Below are 21266 nucleotides of genomic sequence, written 5' to 3'. Positions count from 1 at the left end.
ATAAACAAATCTTTATCTTTGCAGTAAGTTTTGAAATTGTAGAGTGTAAATTCTCCAACATTGTTCTTTTTCAAGATGGTTTTGGCTATTCAGAGCCCATTAAAATTCATATAAATGGACATGGAATGTCTTTCATTTATTTAGGTCTTATTTTATTTCTGTTTCAGCAGTTTATTGTGGTTTTCTGTTTAAAAGCCTTCCCCTTCCTTGATTACATTTATCCCTAGATATTTTATTCTTTTTGATGCTATTGTAAATGGAATTGGTTTCTTAATTTCCTCTTCAGATTGTTCATTGCTAGTATATAGAAGCACAATTGATTTTTGAGTATTGACCATGTGCCTTGCAACTTTGCTGTATTTGTTTATTAGTTCTAATGACTTGTTTTGTGAATTCCTCTGGATTTTCTCTGTGTAGGATCATGTCATCTGAGAATAGAAATAGTTTTACCTCTTCCTTTAAAATTTGGATTTTATTTATTTATTTGTCTAATTGCTCTGGTTAAAATTTCTAGTACAATGTTGAATAGCAGTGGTCTTGTTCCTGATCCTAGGGAGAAAGCTTTCAGTCTTTCACCACTGAATATGATGTTAGCTGTGGGTTTTTCATAAATGGCCTTTATCATGTTGAGGAATTTCACTCATATTCCTAGTTTATTGAGTATTTTAATCAAAAAGATGTTGAATTTTCTTAACTTCCTTTTCTGCATCTATTGAGATAATCCTGTGTGTCTTTCCCCTTTCATTCCATTAATTGTGGTGTATTACATTGATTGATCTTTGTATTTTGAACCACCCTTGCATTCCTGGGATAAATCCCACGTTCATGGTGTTTAATTCTTTTCATATACTGTTGGTGTTTGCTAGTTTATTAGTATGTGCTAGTATTTTGTTAAGGATTTTTGCATCTATATTCATAAGTGAAATTGGTCTGTAATTTTACTCTCTTTTGCTCTCTTTATCTTATTTTGGTATCAGGCTAATGCTGACTTCATAGAATGAATTAGAGAGTGTTCTCCTCTTGAATTATTTGGAAGATTTTGAGAAAGATTGGTGTTTATTCTTCTTTAAATGTTTGTCAGAATTCACCAGTGAAGCCATCTAGTCCCGGGATTTTCTTTGTGGGTAGTTCTTTGTTTACTAATTCAATGTTTGTCTTTCCTATGATGTGTATGTTGGCTTCATGGTGACCCGTAGGTTTCTCAGGTTCTGTTCATTTTTTTTTCACTCTACTTTACAAACTCAATAATGTTAATTGCCTTATCTTTGAGTTCACTACTACTTTCTTCCTGTTCAAATTTGCTGTTGAACCCCTTTATTGAATTTTTCATTTCAATTATTATATTCTTCAGCTCCAGAATTTCTATTTGGTACCTCTTTATAATTTCTATCTTATTACTGAAATTCTCATTTTTTTTATATATTGTTTTCATAATCTCCTTTGGTTCTTTGTCCATGTTTTTCTTTTTCTTTATAACATCTTTGATTAGTAGTTCCAATGACTGGGCTTTCTTTGGGATGGTCTCTGACAAAATCCTTTTTCCCTGTGACTGGGCCATACTTCCCTGTCTCTTTATTTGTTTTTGTGTTTTTTGTTGTTGTTGAGAACTGAATATTCTGAGTATTATATTATGACTACTTTGGAAATCTAGTTTTCCCACTCCTCAGTCCTTGGGGATTTCTGATTTTACATACTAAGAGCTGGAACCATCTGTTTTTTACTTTTCTTCAGGGATCCATTACATCAAGAAAAGAAGGAAGGAAGGAAGGAAGGGAAAAAGAGAAGAGAAGAGAAGAGAAAAAAGAAAAGAAAGGAAAAAAGTGCACTTCCAACTAAGATGCTAGTTGGAAGCCACTGCTATTTAGAGGTAAAAAACCAAGGCCAGTATCTGTGCTGGTCCTGCAGGGATCTACTAGAAGAAAAGAAGGAAGGTAGGAAGGAAAGACTGGGAGAAGGGGAGGGAGGGGTCAAAAAATATACTCTGCCTCTCCAAATTTCCCAGTAAATGCCAGTGGAAAGCCAGAAGCTACTGCTTCTGAGAGGGCTAAGACTAAGGCTGCTATCTGGACTGGTCCCTCAGGTGTGTGCCTGATCTACCTAAATTTGCAACCCCAACTTTTTGTGGGACAAGATTTAATCTGCCCACCCTGGGCCCCACCAGCCACCCTCTGAATTTGGGCCACTACTTCCACAACCTCTGCCATGGGGCTGAGGAATGGAGGGTGGCTGCTGGCTTGTGCACACTCTCACTTACAAAAGCTTGAAAGCTTGGAATCCTCTCCTTCCAGCCAGAACTCCAGGGTTGTTATAAATTTCTAGTCTGATTCTAGAGTTACCACGTAGTTAATTCCAATATCTTTCTCTAGCTCATTCACTTTTCTGGTGGGGGGAATGATCTGTTGAACTCCCTACTCTACCATTTTGCCAGTTTTTCTCCCCAGTTCATTATAACTCCTGTATTATACTCCTTAATTTATTTAGCCATATCCCTATTGATATTGACTAACATTTTTTTTTTTTTTTAATCATCATTTTATTGAGATATATTCACATACCACGCAGTCATACAAAACAAATTGTAGTTTCGATTGTTTACAGTACCATTACATAGTTGTACATTCATCACCTAAATCAATCCCTGACACCTTCATTAGCACACACACAAAAATAACAAGAATAATAATTAGAGTGAAAAAGAGCAATTGAAGTAAAAAAGAACACTGGGTACCTTTGTCTGTTTGTTTCCTTCCCCTACTTTTCTACACATCCATCCATAAACTAGACAAAGTGGTGTTTGGTCCTTATGGCTTTCCCAATCCCATTGTCACCCCTCATAAGCTACATTTTTATACAACTGTCTTCGAGATTCATGGGTTCTGGGTTGTAGTTTGATAGTTTCAGGTATCCACCACCAGCTACCCCAATTCTTTAGAACCTAAAAAGGGTTGTCTAAAGTGTGCATAAGAGTGCCCACAGAGTGACCTCTCGGCTCCTTTTGGAATCTCTCTGCCACTGAAGCTTATTTCATTTCCTTTCACATCCCCCTTTTGGTCAAGAAGATGTTCTCCGTCCCACGGTGCCAGGTCTACATTCCTCCCTGGGAGTCATATTCCACGTTGCCAGGGAGATTCACTTCCCTGGGTGTCTGATCCCACGTAGGGGGGAGGGCAGTGATTTCACCTTTCAAGTTGGCTTAGCCAGAGAGAGAAGGCCACATCTGAGCAACAAAGAGGCATTCAGGAGGAGACTCTTAGGCACAAATACAGGGAGGCCTAGCCTCTCCTTTGCAGCAACCGTCTTCCCAAGGGTAAAACTTATGGTAGAGGGCTCAACCCATCAAACCACCAGTCCCCCATGTCTGTGGTCATGTTAGCAACCATGGAGGTGGGGTAGGCGAATACCCCTGCATTCTCCACAGGCTCCTCAAGGGGGCACTACATCTTTTTTTTTTTTTTTTTTTTTTTTTTTAACTTTCCCTTATTTTTTCAAATCACCTGTATGAAAAAAAAGTTAAAAAGAAAACAAACATACAATAAAAGAGCATTTCAAAGAGACCATAGCAAGGGAGTAAGAAAAAGACAACTAACCTAAGATAACTGCTTAACTTCCAACATGTTCCTACTTTACCCCAAGAAAGTTACATAATATAGCAACATTTCAGTGAACTTGTTCCTACTACAACCATCAGAAATTAACAGACAATAGTCATTTCTGGGCATCCCCAGAACGTTAAATAGCTTATCTGTTCTTCCTGGATTATTGTTCCCCCTTCCTTAATTGCTCTCTACTGCTAGTTCCCCTACATTCTACATTATAAACCATTTGTTTTACATTTTTCAAAGTTCACATTAGTGGTAGCATATAATATTTCTCTTTTTGTGCCTGGCTTATTTCGCTCAGCATTATGTCTTCAAGGTTCATCCATGTTGTCATATGTTTCACCAGATCGTTCCTTCTTACTGCCGCGTAGTATTCCATCGTGTGTATATACCACATTTTATTTATCCACTCATCTGTTGAAGGACATTTGGGTTGTTTCCATCTCTTGGCAATTGTGAATAATGCTGCTATGAACATTGGCGTGCAGATATCTGTTCGTGTCACTGCTTTCCGATCTTCCGGGTATATACCGAGGAGTGCAATCGCTGGATCGAATGGTAGCTCTATATCTAGTTTTCTAAGGAACTGCCAGACTGACTTCCAGAGTGGCTGAACCATTATACAGTCCCACCAACAATGAATAAGAGTTCCAATTTCTCCACATCCCCTCCAGCATTTGTAGTTTCCTGTTTGTTTAATGGCAGCCATTCTAACCGGTGTTAGATGGTATCTCATTGTGGTCTTAATTTGCATCTCTCTAATAGCTAGTGAAGCTGAACATTTTTTCATGTGTTTCTTGGTCATTTGTATTTCCTCTTCAGAGAACTGTCTTTTCATATCTTTTGCCCATTTTATAATTGGGCTGTCTGTACTATTGTCATTGAGTTGTAGGATTTCTTTGTATATGCAAGATATCAGTCTTTTGTCAGATACATGGTTTCCAAAAATTTTTTCCCATTGAGTTGGCTGCCTCTTTACCTTTTTGAGAAATTCCTTTGAGGTGCAGAAACTTCTAAGCTTGAGGAGTTCCCATTTATCTATTTTCTCTTTTGTTGCTTGTGCTTTGGGTGTAAAGTCTAGGAAGTGGCCTCCTAATACAAGGTCTTGAAGATGTTTTCCTACATTATCTTCTAGGAGTTTTATGGTACTTTCTTTTATATTGAGATCTTTGGTCCATTTTGAGTTAATTTTTGTGTAGGGGGTGAGGTAGGGGTCCTCTTTCATTCTTTTGGATATGGATATCCAACTCTCCCAGCCCCATTTGTTGAAAAGACCATTATGGCTCAGTTCGGTAACTTTGGGGGCCTTATCAAAGATCAGTCGGCCATAGATCTGAGGGTCTATCTCTGAATTCTCAATTCGATTCCATTGATCTATATGTCTATCTTTGTGCCAGTACCATGCTGTCTTGGCAACTGTGGCTTTATAATAAGCTTCAAAGTCAGGGAGTGTAAGTCCTCCCACTTCGTTTTTCTTTTTTAGAGTGTCTTTAGCAATTCGAGGCATCTTCCCTTTCCAAATAAATTTGATAACTAGCTTTTCCAAGTCTGCAAAGTAGGTTGTTGGAATTTTGATTGGGATTGCATTGAATCTGTAGATGAGTTTGGGTAGAATTGACATCTTAATGACATTTAGCCTTCCTATCCATGAACATGGAATATTTTTCCATCTTTTAAGGTCCCCTTCTATTTCTTTTAGTAGAGTTATGTAGTTTTCTTTGTATAGGTCTTTTACATCTTTGGTTAAGTTGATTCCTAGGTACTTGATTTTTTTAGTTGCTATTGAAAATGGTATCTTTTTTCTTGAGTGTCTCTTCAGTTTGTTCATTTCTAGCATATAGAAACATTACTGACTTATGTGCATTAATCTTGTATCCCGCTACTTTGCTAAATTTGTTTATTAGCTCTAGTAGGTGTATCGTTGATTTCTCAGGGTTTTCTAGATATAAGATCATATCATCTGCAAACAATGACAGTTTTACTTCTTCTTTTCCAATTTGGATGCCTTTTATTTCTTTGTCTTGCCGGATTGCCCTGGCTAGCACTTCCAGCACAATGTTGAATAACAGTGGTGACAGCGGGCATCCTTGTCTTGTTCCTGATCTTAGAGGGAGGGCTTTCAGTCTCTCACCATTGAGTACTATGCTGGCTGTGGGTTTTTCATATATGCTCTTTATCATGTTGAGGAAGTTTCCTTCAATTCCTACCTTTTGAAGTGTTTTTATCAAAAAGGGATGTTGGATTTTGTCAAATGCTTTTTCAGCATCTATTGAGATGATCAATTGATTTTTTCCTTTCGAGTTTTTAATGTGTTGTAATACATTGATTGTTTTTCTGATGTTGAACCATCCTTGCATGCCTGGAATGAACCCCACTTGGTCATGGTGTATGATTTTTTTAATGTGTCTTTGGATTCGATTTGCAAGTATTTTGTTGAGGATTTTTGCATCTATATTCATTAGGGAGATTGGCCGGTAGTTTTCCTTTTTTGTAGCATCTTTGCCTGGTTTTGGTATTAGATTGATGTTAGCTTCATAAAATGAGTTAGGTAGTGTTCCATTTTTTTCAATGTTTTGAAAGAGTTTGAGTAAGATTGGTGTCAGTTCTTTCTGGAAAGTTTGGTAGAATTCCCCTGTGAAGCCATCTGGCCCTGGGCATTTATTTGTGGGAAGATTTTTGATGACTGATTGGATCTCTTTGCTTGTGATGGGTTGGTTGAGGTCTTCTATTTCTTCTCTGGTCAGTCTAGGTTGTTCATATGTTTCCAGGAAATTGTCCATTTCTTCTACATTATCCAGTTTGTTGCCATACAGTTGTTCATAATATCCTCTTATAATTTTTTTAATTTCTTCAGGATCTGCAGTTATGTCACCTTTTTCATTCATTATTTTGTTTATATGGGTCTTCTCTCTTTTTGATTTTGTCAGTCTAGCTAGGGGCTTGTCAATCTTGTTGATCTTCTCAAAGAACCAACTTTTGGTGATATTTATCCTTTCTATTGTTTTTTTGTTCTCTATGTCATTTATTTCTGCTTTAATCCTTGTTATTTCTTTTCTTGTACTTGGTTTAGGATTGGTTTGCTGTTCATTTTCTAGCTTCTTCAGTTGATCCATTAGTTCTTTGATTTTGGCTCTTTCTTCCTTTTTAATATATGCGTTTAGTGCTATAAATTTCCCCCTTAGCACTGCTTTTGCTGCATCCCATAGGTTTTGGTATGTTGTGTTCTCATTTTCATTCGTCTCTATATATTTAGCAATTTCTCTTGCTATTTCTTCTTTAACCCACTGATTGTTTAGGAGTGTGTTGTTTAACCTCCAGGTATTTGTGAATTTTCTAAGTCTCTGATGGTTATTGACTTCTAATTGTATTCCATTGTGGTCAGAGAATGTGCTTTGAATAATTTCAATCTTTTTAAATTTATTGAGGCTTGTTTTATGTCCCAGCATATGATCTATTCTGGAGAAAGTTCCGTGAGCAGTAGAAAAGTATGTGTATCCGGGTGATTTGGGATGTAATGTCCTGTAGATGTCTGTTAAATCTAATTCATTTATCAGATTGTTTAGGTTTTCAATTTCCTTATTGGTCTTCTGTCTGGTTGATCTATCTATAGGAGAGAGTGATGTGTTGAAGTCTCCCACAATTATTGTGGAAACATCAATTGCTTCCTTTAGTTTTGCCAATGTTTCTCTCATGTATTTTGTGGCACCTTGATTGGGTGCATAGACATTTACGATTGTTATTTCTTCTTGCTGAATTGCCCCTTTTATTAGTATGTAGTGGCCTTCTTTGTCTCTCAAAACATCCCTGCATTTGAAGTCTATTTTATCTGAGATTAATATTGCTACACCTGCTTTCTTTTGGCTGTAGCTTGCATGAAATATTTTTTTCCATCCTTTCACTTTCAAATTCTTTGTGTCCCTGTGTCTAAGATGAGTCTCTTGTATGCAACATACTGATGGTTCATTTTTTTTGATCCATTCTGCGAATCTATATCTTTTAATTGGGGAGTTTAATCCATTTACATTCAACGTTAAAACCGTGAAGGCATTTCTTGAATCGGCCATCTTATCCTTTGGATTATGTTTGCCATATTTTTCCCTCTCTCTATTAATATCCTTTATTGTACCCATACCGAATCTCTTTAGTACTGAACCTTTCTCCAAGTCTCTCTGTCCTGTCTTTGTTTCTCTGTCTGTAGGGCTCCCTTTAGTATCTCCAGTAGGGCAGGTCTCTTGTTAGCAAATTCTCTCAGCATTTCTTTGTCTGTGAAAAATTTAAGCTCTCCCTCAAATTTGAAGGAGAGCTTTGCTGGATAAAGTATTCTTGGCTGGAAATTCCTCTCTCTCAGAATTTTAAATATATCGTGCCATTGCCTTCTCGCCTCCATGGTGGCTGCTGAGTAGTCACTACTTAGTCTTATGCTGTTTCCTTTGTATGTGGTGAATTGCTTTTCTCTTGCTGCTTTCAGAACTTGCTCCTTCTCTTCTATGTTTGACAGTGTGATCAGTATATGTCTCGGAGTGGGTTTTTTTTGGATTTATTCTATTTGGAGTTCGCTGAGCATTTATGATTTGTGTATTTATGTTGTTTAGAAGATTTGGGAAGTTTTCCCCAACAATTTCTTTGAATACTCTTCCTAGACCTTTACCCTTTTCTTCCCCTTCTGGGACACCAATGAGTCTTATATTCGGACGCTTCATATTATCTATCATATCCCTGAGGTCCATTTCGAGTTTTTCAATTTTTTTCCCCATTCTTTCTTTTATGCTTTCATTTTCCATTCTGTCATCTTCCAGGTCACTGATTCGTTGTTCAACTTCCTCTAGTCTTGTACTATGAGTGTCCAGAATCTTTTTAATTTGGTCAACAGTTTCTTTAATTTCCATAAGATCATCCATTTTTTTATTTAGTCTTGCAATGTCTTCTTTATGCTCTTCTAGGGTCTTCTTGATTTCCTTCATATCCCGTACTAGGGTCTCATTGTTCATCTTTAGTTCTTTGAGTAGCTGCTCTAGGTGTGTCTCTTCTGGTCTTTTGATTTGGGTGCTTGGGCTTGGGTTATCCATATCGTCTGGTTTTTTCATATGCTTTATAATTTTCTGTTGTTTTTGGCCTCGTGGCATTTGCTGAACTTGATAGGGTTCTTTTAGGGTTTGTAGACCAGTTGAAGTCCTTATCTCTAATTTATCAGATCTACAGCTTCGTGGAGTACACTTTCTCTAACTAACCAGCAGGTGGCGTCCACGAGCCACCTGTTCTCCACAAGCCAGATCTCCCCTGCTTAGCCTTTTTGGTGAGTGGGGGAGTGAGTCTTGTGGGGCCCAATTGGTGTCCCAAGCTTGCGTGTGTAGTTGGTGTTGCCTGCCCTGTATGTGGGGCGTGTTTCTGGGCAGTCGGGGCGGGGGGGGTGGCCCTAACAATCAAATCTCCCTGATGATCCTAGAGTTTTAAAGCTACTGCAATAGTCTAATCCTTCAGTTCAGTCCTGCCACAGTTTGTCTCTGCCACTGACCCACAAGTCTTTGGTATTGGCGTATGGCTCCTGAGACTTGCAAGTGGGCCCCTCTTCCAGGCTGTGCACCCCGGGTCCTCTGTTGAGGGATGACTGTGCTATGTCACAGGTGAGTGCCGTCCCCCCAGGGCAGTTCTGGGCTGCTGGGCTGTGTTGGGAGGCTCCCAGTCTGCTCAAATGATGGCTGAATGGGGCTCTGTTAATTCACACTGCTCCCCCTTCCCAGCTCTGGGACATTCAGCTGAGGTTGCAGGGAAGGCTAATGTCCACGCCCAGTTTTGTGGTGTGTGCCTGTTATTTGAAGCACTTCCGTCACACTGGGTTGTCTGGGGCAGCTCTGGGCTATGGGGCTGGCGATGGGCAGGAGTGTTTCCTGTCCACCAGGATGGTGGCTGTGAGCGGACACCCCCCTTTTCTTGGGAAGTTGTGTTGTTTAGTGAATTTTCTCAGCCACTGGATTATTGCCTTTTGTCTCAGAGCTCTCTTATTTCTGCTCTTGACTTGACGTGCCCAAATTTCAATTCTTTGAAGCTTTCTGTATTGAGCTTCTTAGAGTAATTGTTTTAGAAAAAGCAAAAAGGATTTAAAAAAAAAAAAAAAAAAAAAGGGCCCTCCTCAGAGATCTAATGGGTTATTGAAATGCTAATAGACAAAGCAACCAGGGCCATTAAGGAAAGGTGCCCTGGGCAGAGAGATCAGCCTTGCTTCGGGATTTGCATATGCGCCTCAAGGCCTGATCTCCGCCCTTCCCCTTTCTGTGTTCACCAGAACTCCAAAAATCCTCTGCTTTTACTTTGGAGCTTCTCGTGTTGTTTTCCTTCTATGCCCGTCTCCTCTCTGCTGGGCTGGCTGCTCTCAGAGTCTCTGGTGTCTGGCCTCAGTCTATCTATGGTTGGAGTTTGAATCAGTAGAATGAGTTTCCGTTGAGAGCAGCCACTGCAATTCTCCCTTCTCCTTCCTGGAGCTGACAGCCCCTCCTCCCCCGGGACTGAGCCTGGCAGGGAGGGGCGCGGGTCCCCTGGCCGCAAAAACTTACAGATTTCGCTGATCTCAGCAGTTCCACGTTTTCATGAGTGTTGTATGAAGTATGCCCAAAGACAGATTGCTCTGTGGTGTCCAGTCCACGCAGTTCCTGGCTTTTTACCTACTTTCCTGGAGGAGTAACTAAAACATACAGCTCACCAGTCTGCCATCTTGCCCCGCCTCTCCGACTAACATTTATTACTTAAATTTTTCTATGGGAACATTGCTTCAGTGACCGTTCTTGTACATGCCATTGCTTATATGTGAGAGTATTTCTAGAATAGATTCTGTATTAGGCTTCTTAGCTTCTTGGCTAGTTTAGGAGAAAAGGAATGTATTGAAATAGATAAGTTCACGGAATCATTGGGAGGTCTAAACAAAGAGGCTCCAGGTTAAATTTGAAGGATCAAAGCCCAGAACCTCACCATTGAAGTGGGCTAAGGGAGCTGCCTCTGCTGGCAAAGACCCCAAATGTTACCACTGCAAACTGCTGTGAGGAGGCCTCTGTTGCCATCTTTGCCATTACGTGTGCTGCAGAATAGAAGCCTTCAACAGATCTGTTTCCTCATACTGCTCTTTTCTGACTTGAAGTCTTGAGTGGATGTGTCTAATCAGTCAAATGTAATTTAAGCAAATCCAGCAGAAAGGCAGGCCTGTTAATGTGGAGACTGATCAAAACGTAAAGAGAGTGTTTTAAAGGTGTTTATAGGCCCAAATAACAGATGTCCAATACAGCTACCAAGAAGTGGACTTGCTTGCTTGAAGGATATATGTTTATTGAAAATTTTGATGCATTCTGCCAAATTGACATCAATACAAAGTGGACCAATTCTCTACGGTATATGATAATTCCCTTTCCCCCACATCTTCTTTGGCAATGTTGTATAATATCATTTCGTTAATATTTTTGACAATTTTGAGCAACCTGATAGGAAAAAAGATCCCACTTCATTTAAATCTGCATTTCTTCATAGTTAGTTAGTTGAGCATATTTTTCTTATGTTAATTAGCCATTTGTTCTTCTTCTGAGGAATGTCCATTTATAACCTTTGTCTATTTTTTTTTTCTATAGGATTGCCTTTTCTGTTTGTTGGTTAATGTTTGAACATCTTTCTATTCTGGGTAGCAACTTTTTTTGTCTGTTACAGATGTTGAAAACTTTTGTTCCCAGTGACATTTTTCTTTTTTCTTTCTTGAGTCTTTTAGTTATAGGGAATTTAAATAAGACCCATAGTAAACTGTGTAATTTTTTTGTATATGCATACAATGGAATATTACTGAGCCATAGAAAGGAATGAAGTTCTGTTACATGCAACAACACTGGTAAACCTTGAAGACATCATGTTGCATGAAATAAGACAGATACAAAAGGACAAATATTGTATGATCTCTCTGATATGAAATAATTAGAATAATCAAACTCACAGACTCAGGATCTAGAATATAGGTTACCAGGGGATGGGGTGGAGATAGGGGATGGGAAGTTAAGGCTTAAAATATGCAGGGTTCCTATTTGGAATGATAGAAATGTTTTGGTAATGGATGGTGGTGATGGTAGCACAACATTGTGAATGTAATTAATAGCACTGAAACATATATATGAATGTGGTTAAAAGGGAAATGTTAGGTTGTATATATGATAACAGAATAATTTAAAAAAAAAAATCCATGGAACTTCAATACACAAACAGTGAACCCTAAGTTAAACAATGGACTATAGCTAATAGTGCCATTATAAAAATATGCTTTCCTCTATTGTAACAAATGTACTGTACCAATGCAAGGTGTTGATAATAGGGTGGTATATGGGAATCCTGTATTTTATGCATGATTGCTCTGTAAACCCACAATTTCTCTAATAAAAATAAAAAATAGGAGGGACAGAAAGACAAAGAGAGTAAGTGTAGGCTAAAGAAATTGTATTAGCCAGGGTTCTCTAGGGAAAAAGAATCAGTAGGAGATATCTGTAAATATTACGAAATTTTTGTAAAAATTGTCTCATGCAACAGTGGCAAGCACAAGTCCAAGTTCCATATGGCAGGCTTCAGGTTGGGAACTCTGATGATGGTTTTCGATGACATCCCCAGGAGAAGCTGCCTGGCTGAATTAGGGATAGAAATTCTGTCTTCTGCCTGCTGAAATCATGTCTTCTCCTTTTAAAGCCTTAACTGATTGGATAAGATATATTTTATTGTTGAAGGCAGTCTCCTCAGTTGATTGCAGATGTAATCATCCATAGAAACAATCAACTTACTGGTGATTTAAGTCCACACAATGTTCTTACAGTAACAATCAGGCTAGTGGTTGCTTGACCAAACAACTGGACACCATCACCTGGCCAAGTTGACACATGAACCTAACCATCACGGTCTAACTCTTGTCAACTTGGCAACCATACACATCACCTTAAGCCATACTTAATCTCTAAATAAAAAACAGTAGTGGTCATATTTTTCATATAACAATACTCAGCAGTCTTGAATACAACTGGAAATGTACTAAATCTCTCCAGAATAGAATGCAAGCCCTTGGGTGATATTCACTCTTATACTTGATATCCTATAACTTAAATACTATAACATGAAATTAATACAACTTCTGTCATATGATAAGGAGATAAGATAGGGAAGAAAATAAAAGATATTTGCTTTATGTACATATACAAACATACTTAAAACAAAGAAGAAATAGACATAATCATTACACTCCTTACTTCTGTAGCTGGTCACGTGGTTGTAATTCATATTTATTTCTACACTTCTTCCAGTACCCATTCCATGTTCCCTTTACCCTCAGCAAGCACTTCAGCTGGCTGTGGTTCTTTGACTGGTGGGATGACCCAAACATTCATTCCTGGAGTTTCTGGCCATCGGTAGTCCTGCCTGGATTGGGTTGTTGCAGTTTTCTATTGACTTTAATCACAGGGCATTGTAATACTAAGAAACACCCCAGGGGATCTCATATACTCCAGGCAAACGCTTTACCTTCGTTATATAGTTGCAGTCATATTTCCCCTTCATATTCAGGATCAGTCACCCCAGCCAGTACAGTAATTCCCTTCTTTGCCTGTTGATGCAGAGGCATGAGGAGCCCAAAGTGGCCAGGTGGCAGTCTTAACTTCCAGTTCACTGGTATTGTTGTGTCTCCTGGTAGACTGCTTTTGGAACTAAGACCTGTGGACCAATAGAGCATATGGTTGCAGGGACAAGAAGCAAAAATTTTCCTAGTGGATCACTAGGAGTGATAGTGAGTGGTGCCACTCCCATTTCCACCCCTTGATTCCTGGACCCATGAATCCTGGCTATGGGAGAAACAGCACCATAAAGTGGAAGTTGATTTAGAGCATACACAGCCTCCTTGAGAACATTGCCCCAGCCCTGCAAGGTATTACAGCACTGTAATTGAGTCTTCAAAAGGTCATTTCACCATTATATCAATCCAGCTGCTTTAGGATGATGGGGAACATGGTAAGACCAGTGAATTGCATGAGCATGTGCCCATTCCCTCACTTCATTTGCTGTGAAGTGGATTCCTTGATTAGAAGCAGTGCTGTGTGGAATACCATGATGGTTGCTAAGGCATTCTGATGGTAGTTTTGGCAGAAGGAGTGCATGCAGGAAAGGCAAACCCATATCCAGAGTATGAATCTATTCCAGTTAGAAAAAATCACTGCCCCTTCCATGTTGGAAGTGGTCCAATGTAATCAACATGCCACCAGGTAGCAGACTGATCACCTTGAGAAATGGTGCCCTCCATAAAGGGGACTTTGTTGGTCTCTGCTTCAGGAAGATTAGCCACTCAGCCATGTCAGCCTTGATGAGTGGAAGTCTGTGTTGTTGAGTCTATGCTTAACCTCCATCCCTACCATCATGACCACTTTGTTCATGAGCCCATTGGGAAATGACAGGAATGGCTGGGGAAAGAGGCCAACTGGTATCCACTGAACGGGTCATCTTTTCCACTTGAGTATTAAGACCTTCCTCTGCTGAAGTCACTCTCTGGTGAGCAGTAACATGGGACACAAATATCTTCATGTTTTTTGCCCACTCAGAAAGGTCTATCCCTTCCCCAGACCTCTTTGTCACCAATTTTCCAAACATGCTTCTTCCAAGTCCCTGACCATCCAGCCAGACCACTGGTGACTGCCCATGAGTCAGTATACAAACAAACCTCTGGCCAAAATTCTGCCCACTTTACCCTCACCATTATTCTTCAGGGATGTCCCAGAAAGGGGCTGTAGTGCTGCAGCTGTCCAATTTTGGGTGGCACTTGCTTATCTTTGCAGAACCATCTGTAAACCAGGCCCAAGTTTTCTCTTCTTCAGTCGGCTGATTGTAAGGAACTCCCAAGAGACCATAGCTGCAAGGTTAGGAAAGAGAAGGTAATATAGCAGGAGCGGGGGCCATGGCCTTTGGGCCACTTCCTCATGTAACTTACTTGTGCCTTCAGGAACTGCTCGAGCCCTATCTCATATATATCATTTCCATTTTATGATGGAGTGCTGCTATGTACACCCAACTTTATGGCTTGGTGGGTCAGACAGCACCCAGGTCATGACAGACGACTCAGGTCTCATGGTAACTTGGTGACCCATGGTTAAGTGTTTGGTCTCCACTAAAGCCTAGTAGCAGGGCAAAAGCTGTTTCCCAAAAGGCAAGTACTTATCTTCAGAAGATGGCAAGGCTTTGCTCCAAAATCCTGAGTCTTCACTGTTACTCTTCTTTAGGGACCTTCCAAAGGCTTTAGACAACATCTCTGTTTTCCCACTGACACTTCCAGCACCATTGGATCTGCTGGATCATATAGCTCAAGTGGCAGAGCAGCTTGCATAGAACCTCCTCTTAATCTGATCCCCAATCAAAACCAGCAACTATTGAGATCGCTCAGTAAATGGACCAGAGTAGCACACCCAAATGAGGAATATGTTATCTCCAAAATCCAGAGAGGCCAGCTAGGCATTTTGTCTCTTTTTTGGTTATAGGAGGGGCCAGATGCAACTGCTTGTCCTTCACCTTAGAAGGGATAACAACATGCTCCACACCACTGGACACCTAGAAATTTCACTAATGTGGAAGGACTATTTTTGTTTGATTTGTCTCCCATCCTCTGACATGCACATGCCTTACAAATAAATCTAGAGTCGTTGCTACTTCTTGCTCACTAGGTCCAGTCAACATATCAATATAATAGACCAGTGTGTTGGGAAGGAGAAATGATCAAGTTTCGTGAGGACTAGATTATGATATAGGGCTGGAGAGTTGATATACCCCTGAGGTAGAACAGTGAAGGTGTATTGCTGGCCTTGTCAGCTGAAAGAAAACTGTTTCTGGTGGTCTTTACTAGCAGCAATTGAGAACAAAGCATTTGCCTGATCAACAGCTGTACACCAGGTACCAGGGAATATGCTGATTTGCTCAAGCAGTGATACCACATCTGGAGTAGCAGCTGCAATTGGAATCGCCACCTGGTTATGTTTACAGTAGTCCACTGTCATCCTCCGAGATCCATCTGTTTTCTTGTCTTTGGCTGCTACTTGGCTTCTCCCAACCCAGGATCCAATCATCCCCATTGTGTTTAAGGGTCCAAGTTCCATGACAGCAGTTCTCACAGTAATGTCTACCTCAGGACATTCCATTGCAGTTTCATCTTGTGACACAGGATTAATCTTTTCAGAGAAATGAGGGCTTTTGCTCAGGGGAGGTGGTTACAAGTTTATCAGACACAGTAAGGTTGATCTCTTCAGGTGGAGGTTGGATGGCAGAGTCCTCAGGGCAGACTATTACAGGTTTGTCTGGCAAAGACTCAGCAGAATGCAACTGTGGGCACGCACACTGCCAAATTCCATATGGCAGGCTGCGAACTGGGAGCTCCCATGAAGGTTTTCAATGAATTAGCCCAGGAGAAGCTGGCTGCTTGCCTTGAGATGGAAATTCTCTCTTCTCAAAATATGTAATCTTTGATAGCTTTTTTCTTACTCAGGGAGTTTTTTCATGTATTTTATTATAAAATGTTTTCCTTAATTTCCTTCAAAACATTTTTGTGGCATTGTTGCTCCCGTTTAACTTTCCATCCATCTATAATTCTTTGTGTGTGTGTGTGTGTGCATTGTGTGAGGTATAAACTAGCTTTTTTCCCAACTGGAGAGCCATTTAGTTCTCACATTAATTGAAGAGCCCATCTATAACATTTATTTAATCCTCATATTACATAGATGCACTTCTGAAGTCTCTATTATGCTAAGTTGATTTGTGGGCCTATGGTACTTGCTTCTGCACTACCCTGTTTTAATTATGGAATATTTATAGTATATTATGAAAACTGGTAAAGCAATTTCTTCCTCATTTTTTCCTCCTAAAAAAGAAAAAAAAAAAAAAAAAGAGAGGCCTGGGCTTTTCTTACATATTTCTTTTCCAGATACATATTAGGATGGGTTTGCTGAATTCCATTAAAATCATATTGGAATTTATTTTTTTATTGAGGGTTCATTTAATGTTTCTGTAAATGCATGTGTGTAACCTAGAAAATATATTTTATGAGATATTACATTGAGAGAAATCATTAATTACCAGAGACTTACATACCAGTTTATAAGTCATTTGGGATGCAAATGACTTGTTAAGAACAACCAGGAAGTGATTTTTGGGTTTCTTCATCATTTGCCATGCCTGTGTTCAAGAATGGCAATAGAGAAAAGGCCCTGGGTGAAAAATAATGGGAACCTTCCCAGAAACTAGGAGTAACAGGAGAAATAAGAAGGATTAGAAACAATAAACATCTTTTCCCAGGCTCCACTGTGACCTATGCCCAGAAATGTAGGTCTGGGCCTGGAGTAAATAGTCTGACCAGCCTCTCCACAGCCAGGGGATCCTGGGGGCAGAGCCAGAAGGTATGCCATGTACATACTCTTTAGGAGGACTTGGAGTAATTACCCTGTGCTAAGCACCCACACTGGGTCTCCTAGCTGTCTCCTTGTCATCCATTTCATTTTCCCAGTCAGTTGCTTTGGGCAAATGAAACTGATAGAGTCTCAGTTTTTTCATATATAAGATGCAGACTTCTGGAAAGCTAATGAAGTATACCTGATGGTGATACAGTATAAAATGATATACAGAATAAACAATTCCAAACGAGTGTATTTATTATAGCAAGTGAATTTATATGGACTAGCAAGAGAGTGGGCCCACTGCTCAGGAAACGATTATGACTTTAGGACCATCAGTGTCTACTGAGAGTTCACAGAAAGACAGTATATTTTAAAAAGACAAGATAGTGAGGCCAAGAAGCAAATGAGATTTTATTAAGCATCATTTATGTGCAGGCAATGTTATATTTTTCTGGAACATGCAAAGGAAATTAGGTAACTGGAACATGACAAATTTGCTGCCATTAGGAGCCTACCTTTTAGTTGGTGAGGCTAAGCCTCTAGAAGAAAAACAGCAAGACAGAGTGCATCAGCAGTATGGGAAAAATAACAAAACAAATTTAGATTAGTTGCTGAAGAGTTCCAGATAAAGGAGTATATGAGAATTTTCTGGGGAAGGACTTCTTGGTGGTTGTGGTGCAAGAGGATTTAATGCTGTGTACAAAATAACATGATATAAAAATGTGACTGGTGATGGCTTTTTGTAAGTTGTGAAGAGTGGTATTTGACAAAGGCTCAAGGGTAGGATATAGTAAATTAGGATCTAATAAATTGCTTGTGGTCTTGGTGGTGGTTAAACAAGCAACTAAGCACCTTGCTTTGGCTGGATTAGAGATCAGGAGTAAGAAATGTGGTGACATTTAATGAAAATTTGGTTTATGGAAATTTGAAAAACTGATATGGAAGTTTTAGTTCTCACTTTATGTGCAAAACTTGAAGCTATGCTAATTTGCTCAAATTAAAAGAAAAACATGAAATTCTTATCATTTCAACCAGATGGGCTATGTGAATTGTACTATATCTGTTTATGCGGTTTCCACCTGATGGCGTCACTTTAGTTGGCAAACAGAAATACCTGCTATTGCAGTTTTGACTTGTGAGAAATCTTTATTCCTCAGGTAAAAGGCTGATGAAAGCTGGTGAAAGCATGACTTCTGGACTCTGCTTTCTTCTCTTCCTGGGTCCCCTTTTATTGCCTTCTCTTCCCACCATGGCATTTCTTGCACGCTTTCCTACTTCCTTGGGCCTTGTCCTCCTCTCCCACCTCTCCTCCTCTACAAAATTCCATCAGAGTCCATTTTTCATGTCCCTTTCTCCCTATCTCTTCAGCAGCTAGAGCTCAGTGACAGGAGATGCAACAGCAGATGGGGACCACCTTCTCTCCTTCGGGGCCATGACCTTCACTGGGGACCAGAAAGGATACAATGCACATGACTGAAAAAACCCACAGAGGAAAGACGGGTGGGCTCTGTGCCAGGCATGCCTGGCCCTGCCTCAAGGTGAGCCCTTTGAAAGGAGGAAAGGCTGGTCATCTTTCTCAGATGGCTCCACTTCCCGCAGCAACTTGTAGAGGGGCTCTGGGGTGTTCACGGGATATGGAGCTTCTTTGTACCTTGTCAGCTTCAGGCTGGGACTGAAATGATACCAGAAGGAGGAGAAACCATAGATTCCTGACAGGCATGAAGCATTGATCATCACGTGCCAGCAGAAGAAGGTGGTGACAAACATGACATCATTGATGTCATCGTCCTGCCATGGGTAGCCAGTGAGTGGTCTGTATAGAATAAAGCCTGCCTGCATCAGCCAGGAGCCCATTGTCAGAAACAGAAAGGTCTCGATCAGCCAGAGGTGAGGCATGTCAGGGGCCCACAGTTCTGTGGTCAACACCAGCATCAGCAGGAACACCACCAAGATGAGCAGAGAATGAACCTGCAGCTCCACCCCTGCTGAGATATGAGTATGTGACACCAAGAGCAGCAAGAGCACATAGAAGGTCAGGACCAGGACACCTTTTTCTAATACCACACACCTCTGAGGCAGCAAGTTCTTGCTCACGAGGTCCATACAGCCAGTGAGGATGAGGAGGATGAACATGGTGAGGTGCTGCCACTCTTTGGGATACATAAACCTTGGTGGCACCTGGTTGTTCATCAGCACCATCCCATCATCAAGGCAGAGGACCACATAGGCTGTTAAGATGGAGCCAGTCACTATCTTCACCAAACCACCAAAGGATATGTTCCAGAGATTCGTCCATCTCCCTTTATTCTTGGGATGACATGAAGGAAACAGAAGAGAGTCATTGAGTATCATGGCTTTGGAGACCACTATTGTCTGATGTAGTCCAAAAGAGAAAAGATACAGTCCTGGGTAAAAATGACCATTGAACTTTCCCATGGAATTACAGGTCTCTCTAAGGGGTGCAGAACAAAACTCAGGTCCTCCTCTCCCTTTTTCTCCCTCAGGAACACCTCAAGTTTTGGGCTGTTTGTAGAGAGCTAATTTCTACCTATTTTTATCATCTCCCTCTGCCCACTACTCCCTCACAGACTGGAAAGTTCTGGACAGCAGCCTACGCTTTTGGTACAGTGAATCTCATTGTTCCATTCCGTTTTAGTACACTGGGAACTCATTGACATCCGCCGAAGAAGGAAGATGAATATTTCCTAGTACACATCTCTGGGAATGTGTGCTTCTCTCAGTGGCTTGCTTTTGGACCCTTGGATGCTTCCGGTCACAGTTGTCTAGTTGTCTCTTGCTCCCAGAGCTTACTCCCCTCTGCTCCTTCTCTGAGCACGAGCAGGGGGATTATTGAGAGAAGGCCTGGGTTACGCACAGACCTTTGTGTATTCTTGAAGGCTTCTTACATGTATTTTTGGTCATAAACTGAGGTGGAATGTATTCTTCCTGAAACATAAAAGTTTATAAACATCTGCATGTGCAGCCACATATAAACATACTCAACACCTACCAGCCTCTTCAGTCTTCTATAATAGACAGATTTTGGGACCACCAAGAAAGCCCCTCACCTGCCCCCAAATATCTCTCCACTAGCCAGTAGATGAACCTGAAAGCCATCTTATGAGATCAATCTTGGGGTGTTAAGGTTTAATTTCTTACTAAAATGCAGATATGTTGAGAGGAGTAATTCCGGTGAGCCATTTACATTTTAATGTGAATTAGCATCTCAACTTTTTCCTCTCTTTAATTATCATTTGCTATATGATTAATATGTATAGGAAGAAAGGGTCCTAGGCACTAATTGACAGCCAGCTGCACATAGGGATTGCATCCAAGGCAAGAGTCTTCAATTAGAGGGGTGGTAGAGAACAAGTCATAGGTAATTCAAGACATACCCTGGGCACATAAATGGTTCTGGGTTCATTGCAGAGGGTACAGGAAATAGGAGTTTCTCTGGAGATGATGGGTATGCTGAAGAGAGAGGAAGTTCATCACTGAATATGAACTCTGCTCACTTCACAGTCTTCTGCATAAGTGTCCAGTTCTCATGGTATAAGCAGAGGGGCAGCACTTATATTCTCATAGCTTCACCTGACAGTTTACACTCAGGTGACTGCACTACCTCTGAGCCCTCACTCTCATAAAAATGTCTACTCTTTCCCAAGTCCATTTAGTGCCCCCCAAATCCAGTCTCTCCATGCTTTCGAGGATGGAGGTCATTTCATGCCAGTGGGAGAATGGGGACTTGAGTGTAGAAACACAATAGGAGAGAGAGCTTAATATAACTTTATGGGGGACTTGTTAGCCTTATTCCAATTTAACTTCAACTTTCTTTTCTTTTTCATACACAAGTGTGGTGTAGACTGGTTAACGATTCACCAAATTCATTTCCTTTTCTTCTTTGGTCTACCAATAAACCACATTTCCCACTCAGCCTTAGATGCAGCCTTACAACTATGTTCTAGTCAGCAGAATGTGAATGGAAGTGTTATATATTACTTCCTGGTCTCGTCTATGCAATCCTCCCTCGTGTACTCTTCCATGCTACTTTCTTTTATTCTGGATTTATACAGAATATCACAGCTTATTTGAAAGTCATATGTTATTGAGGATGGAGGAGCACCAGTAGGTAAGGAACAGGGTTCCCAGGATTGCTCCTTGTAGGAGACCCATTTTCAATAAATGTGAACCAGAAACAGAAATGATTTGGTTAAGTAATGGAAATCTTTGTGTTTATTTGTTACAGTAG

General features: G+C 40.4%; 1 protein-coding gene across 1 annotated transcript; it reads right to left on the bottom strand.

The window, feature by feature from the left end:
• Nucleotides 1–18550: 18550 nt before the first annotated feature.
• LOC119526262 (transmembrane epididymal protein 1-like) lies at nucleotides 18551–19453 on the bottom strand. Its single transcript, XM_037825223.1, has one exon. It carries the CDS (start codon nucleotides 19451–19453, stop codon nucleotides 18551–18553), a length of 903 nt encoding a protein of 300 aa, XP_037681151.1.
• Nucleotides 19454–21266: the final 1813 nt, after the last annotated feature.

The sequence above is a fragment of the Choloepus didactylus genome, chromosome 2 (genome assembly GCF_015220235.1).
Source record: "Choloepus didactylus isolate mChoDid1 chromosome 2, mChoDid1.pri, whole genome shotgun sequence".
NCBI lineage: Eukaryota > Metazoa > Chordata > Mammalia > Pilosa > Megalonychidae > Choloepus > Choloepus didactylus.
Note: the sequence above shows the minus strand (reverse complement) of the source record. Positions and strands in the feature narration are given on the sequence as shown.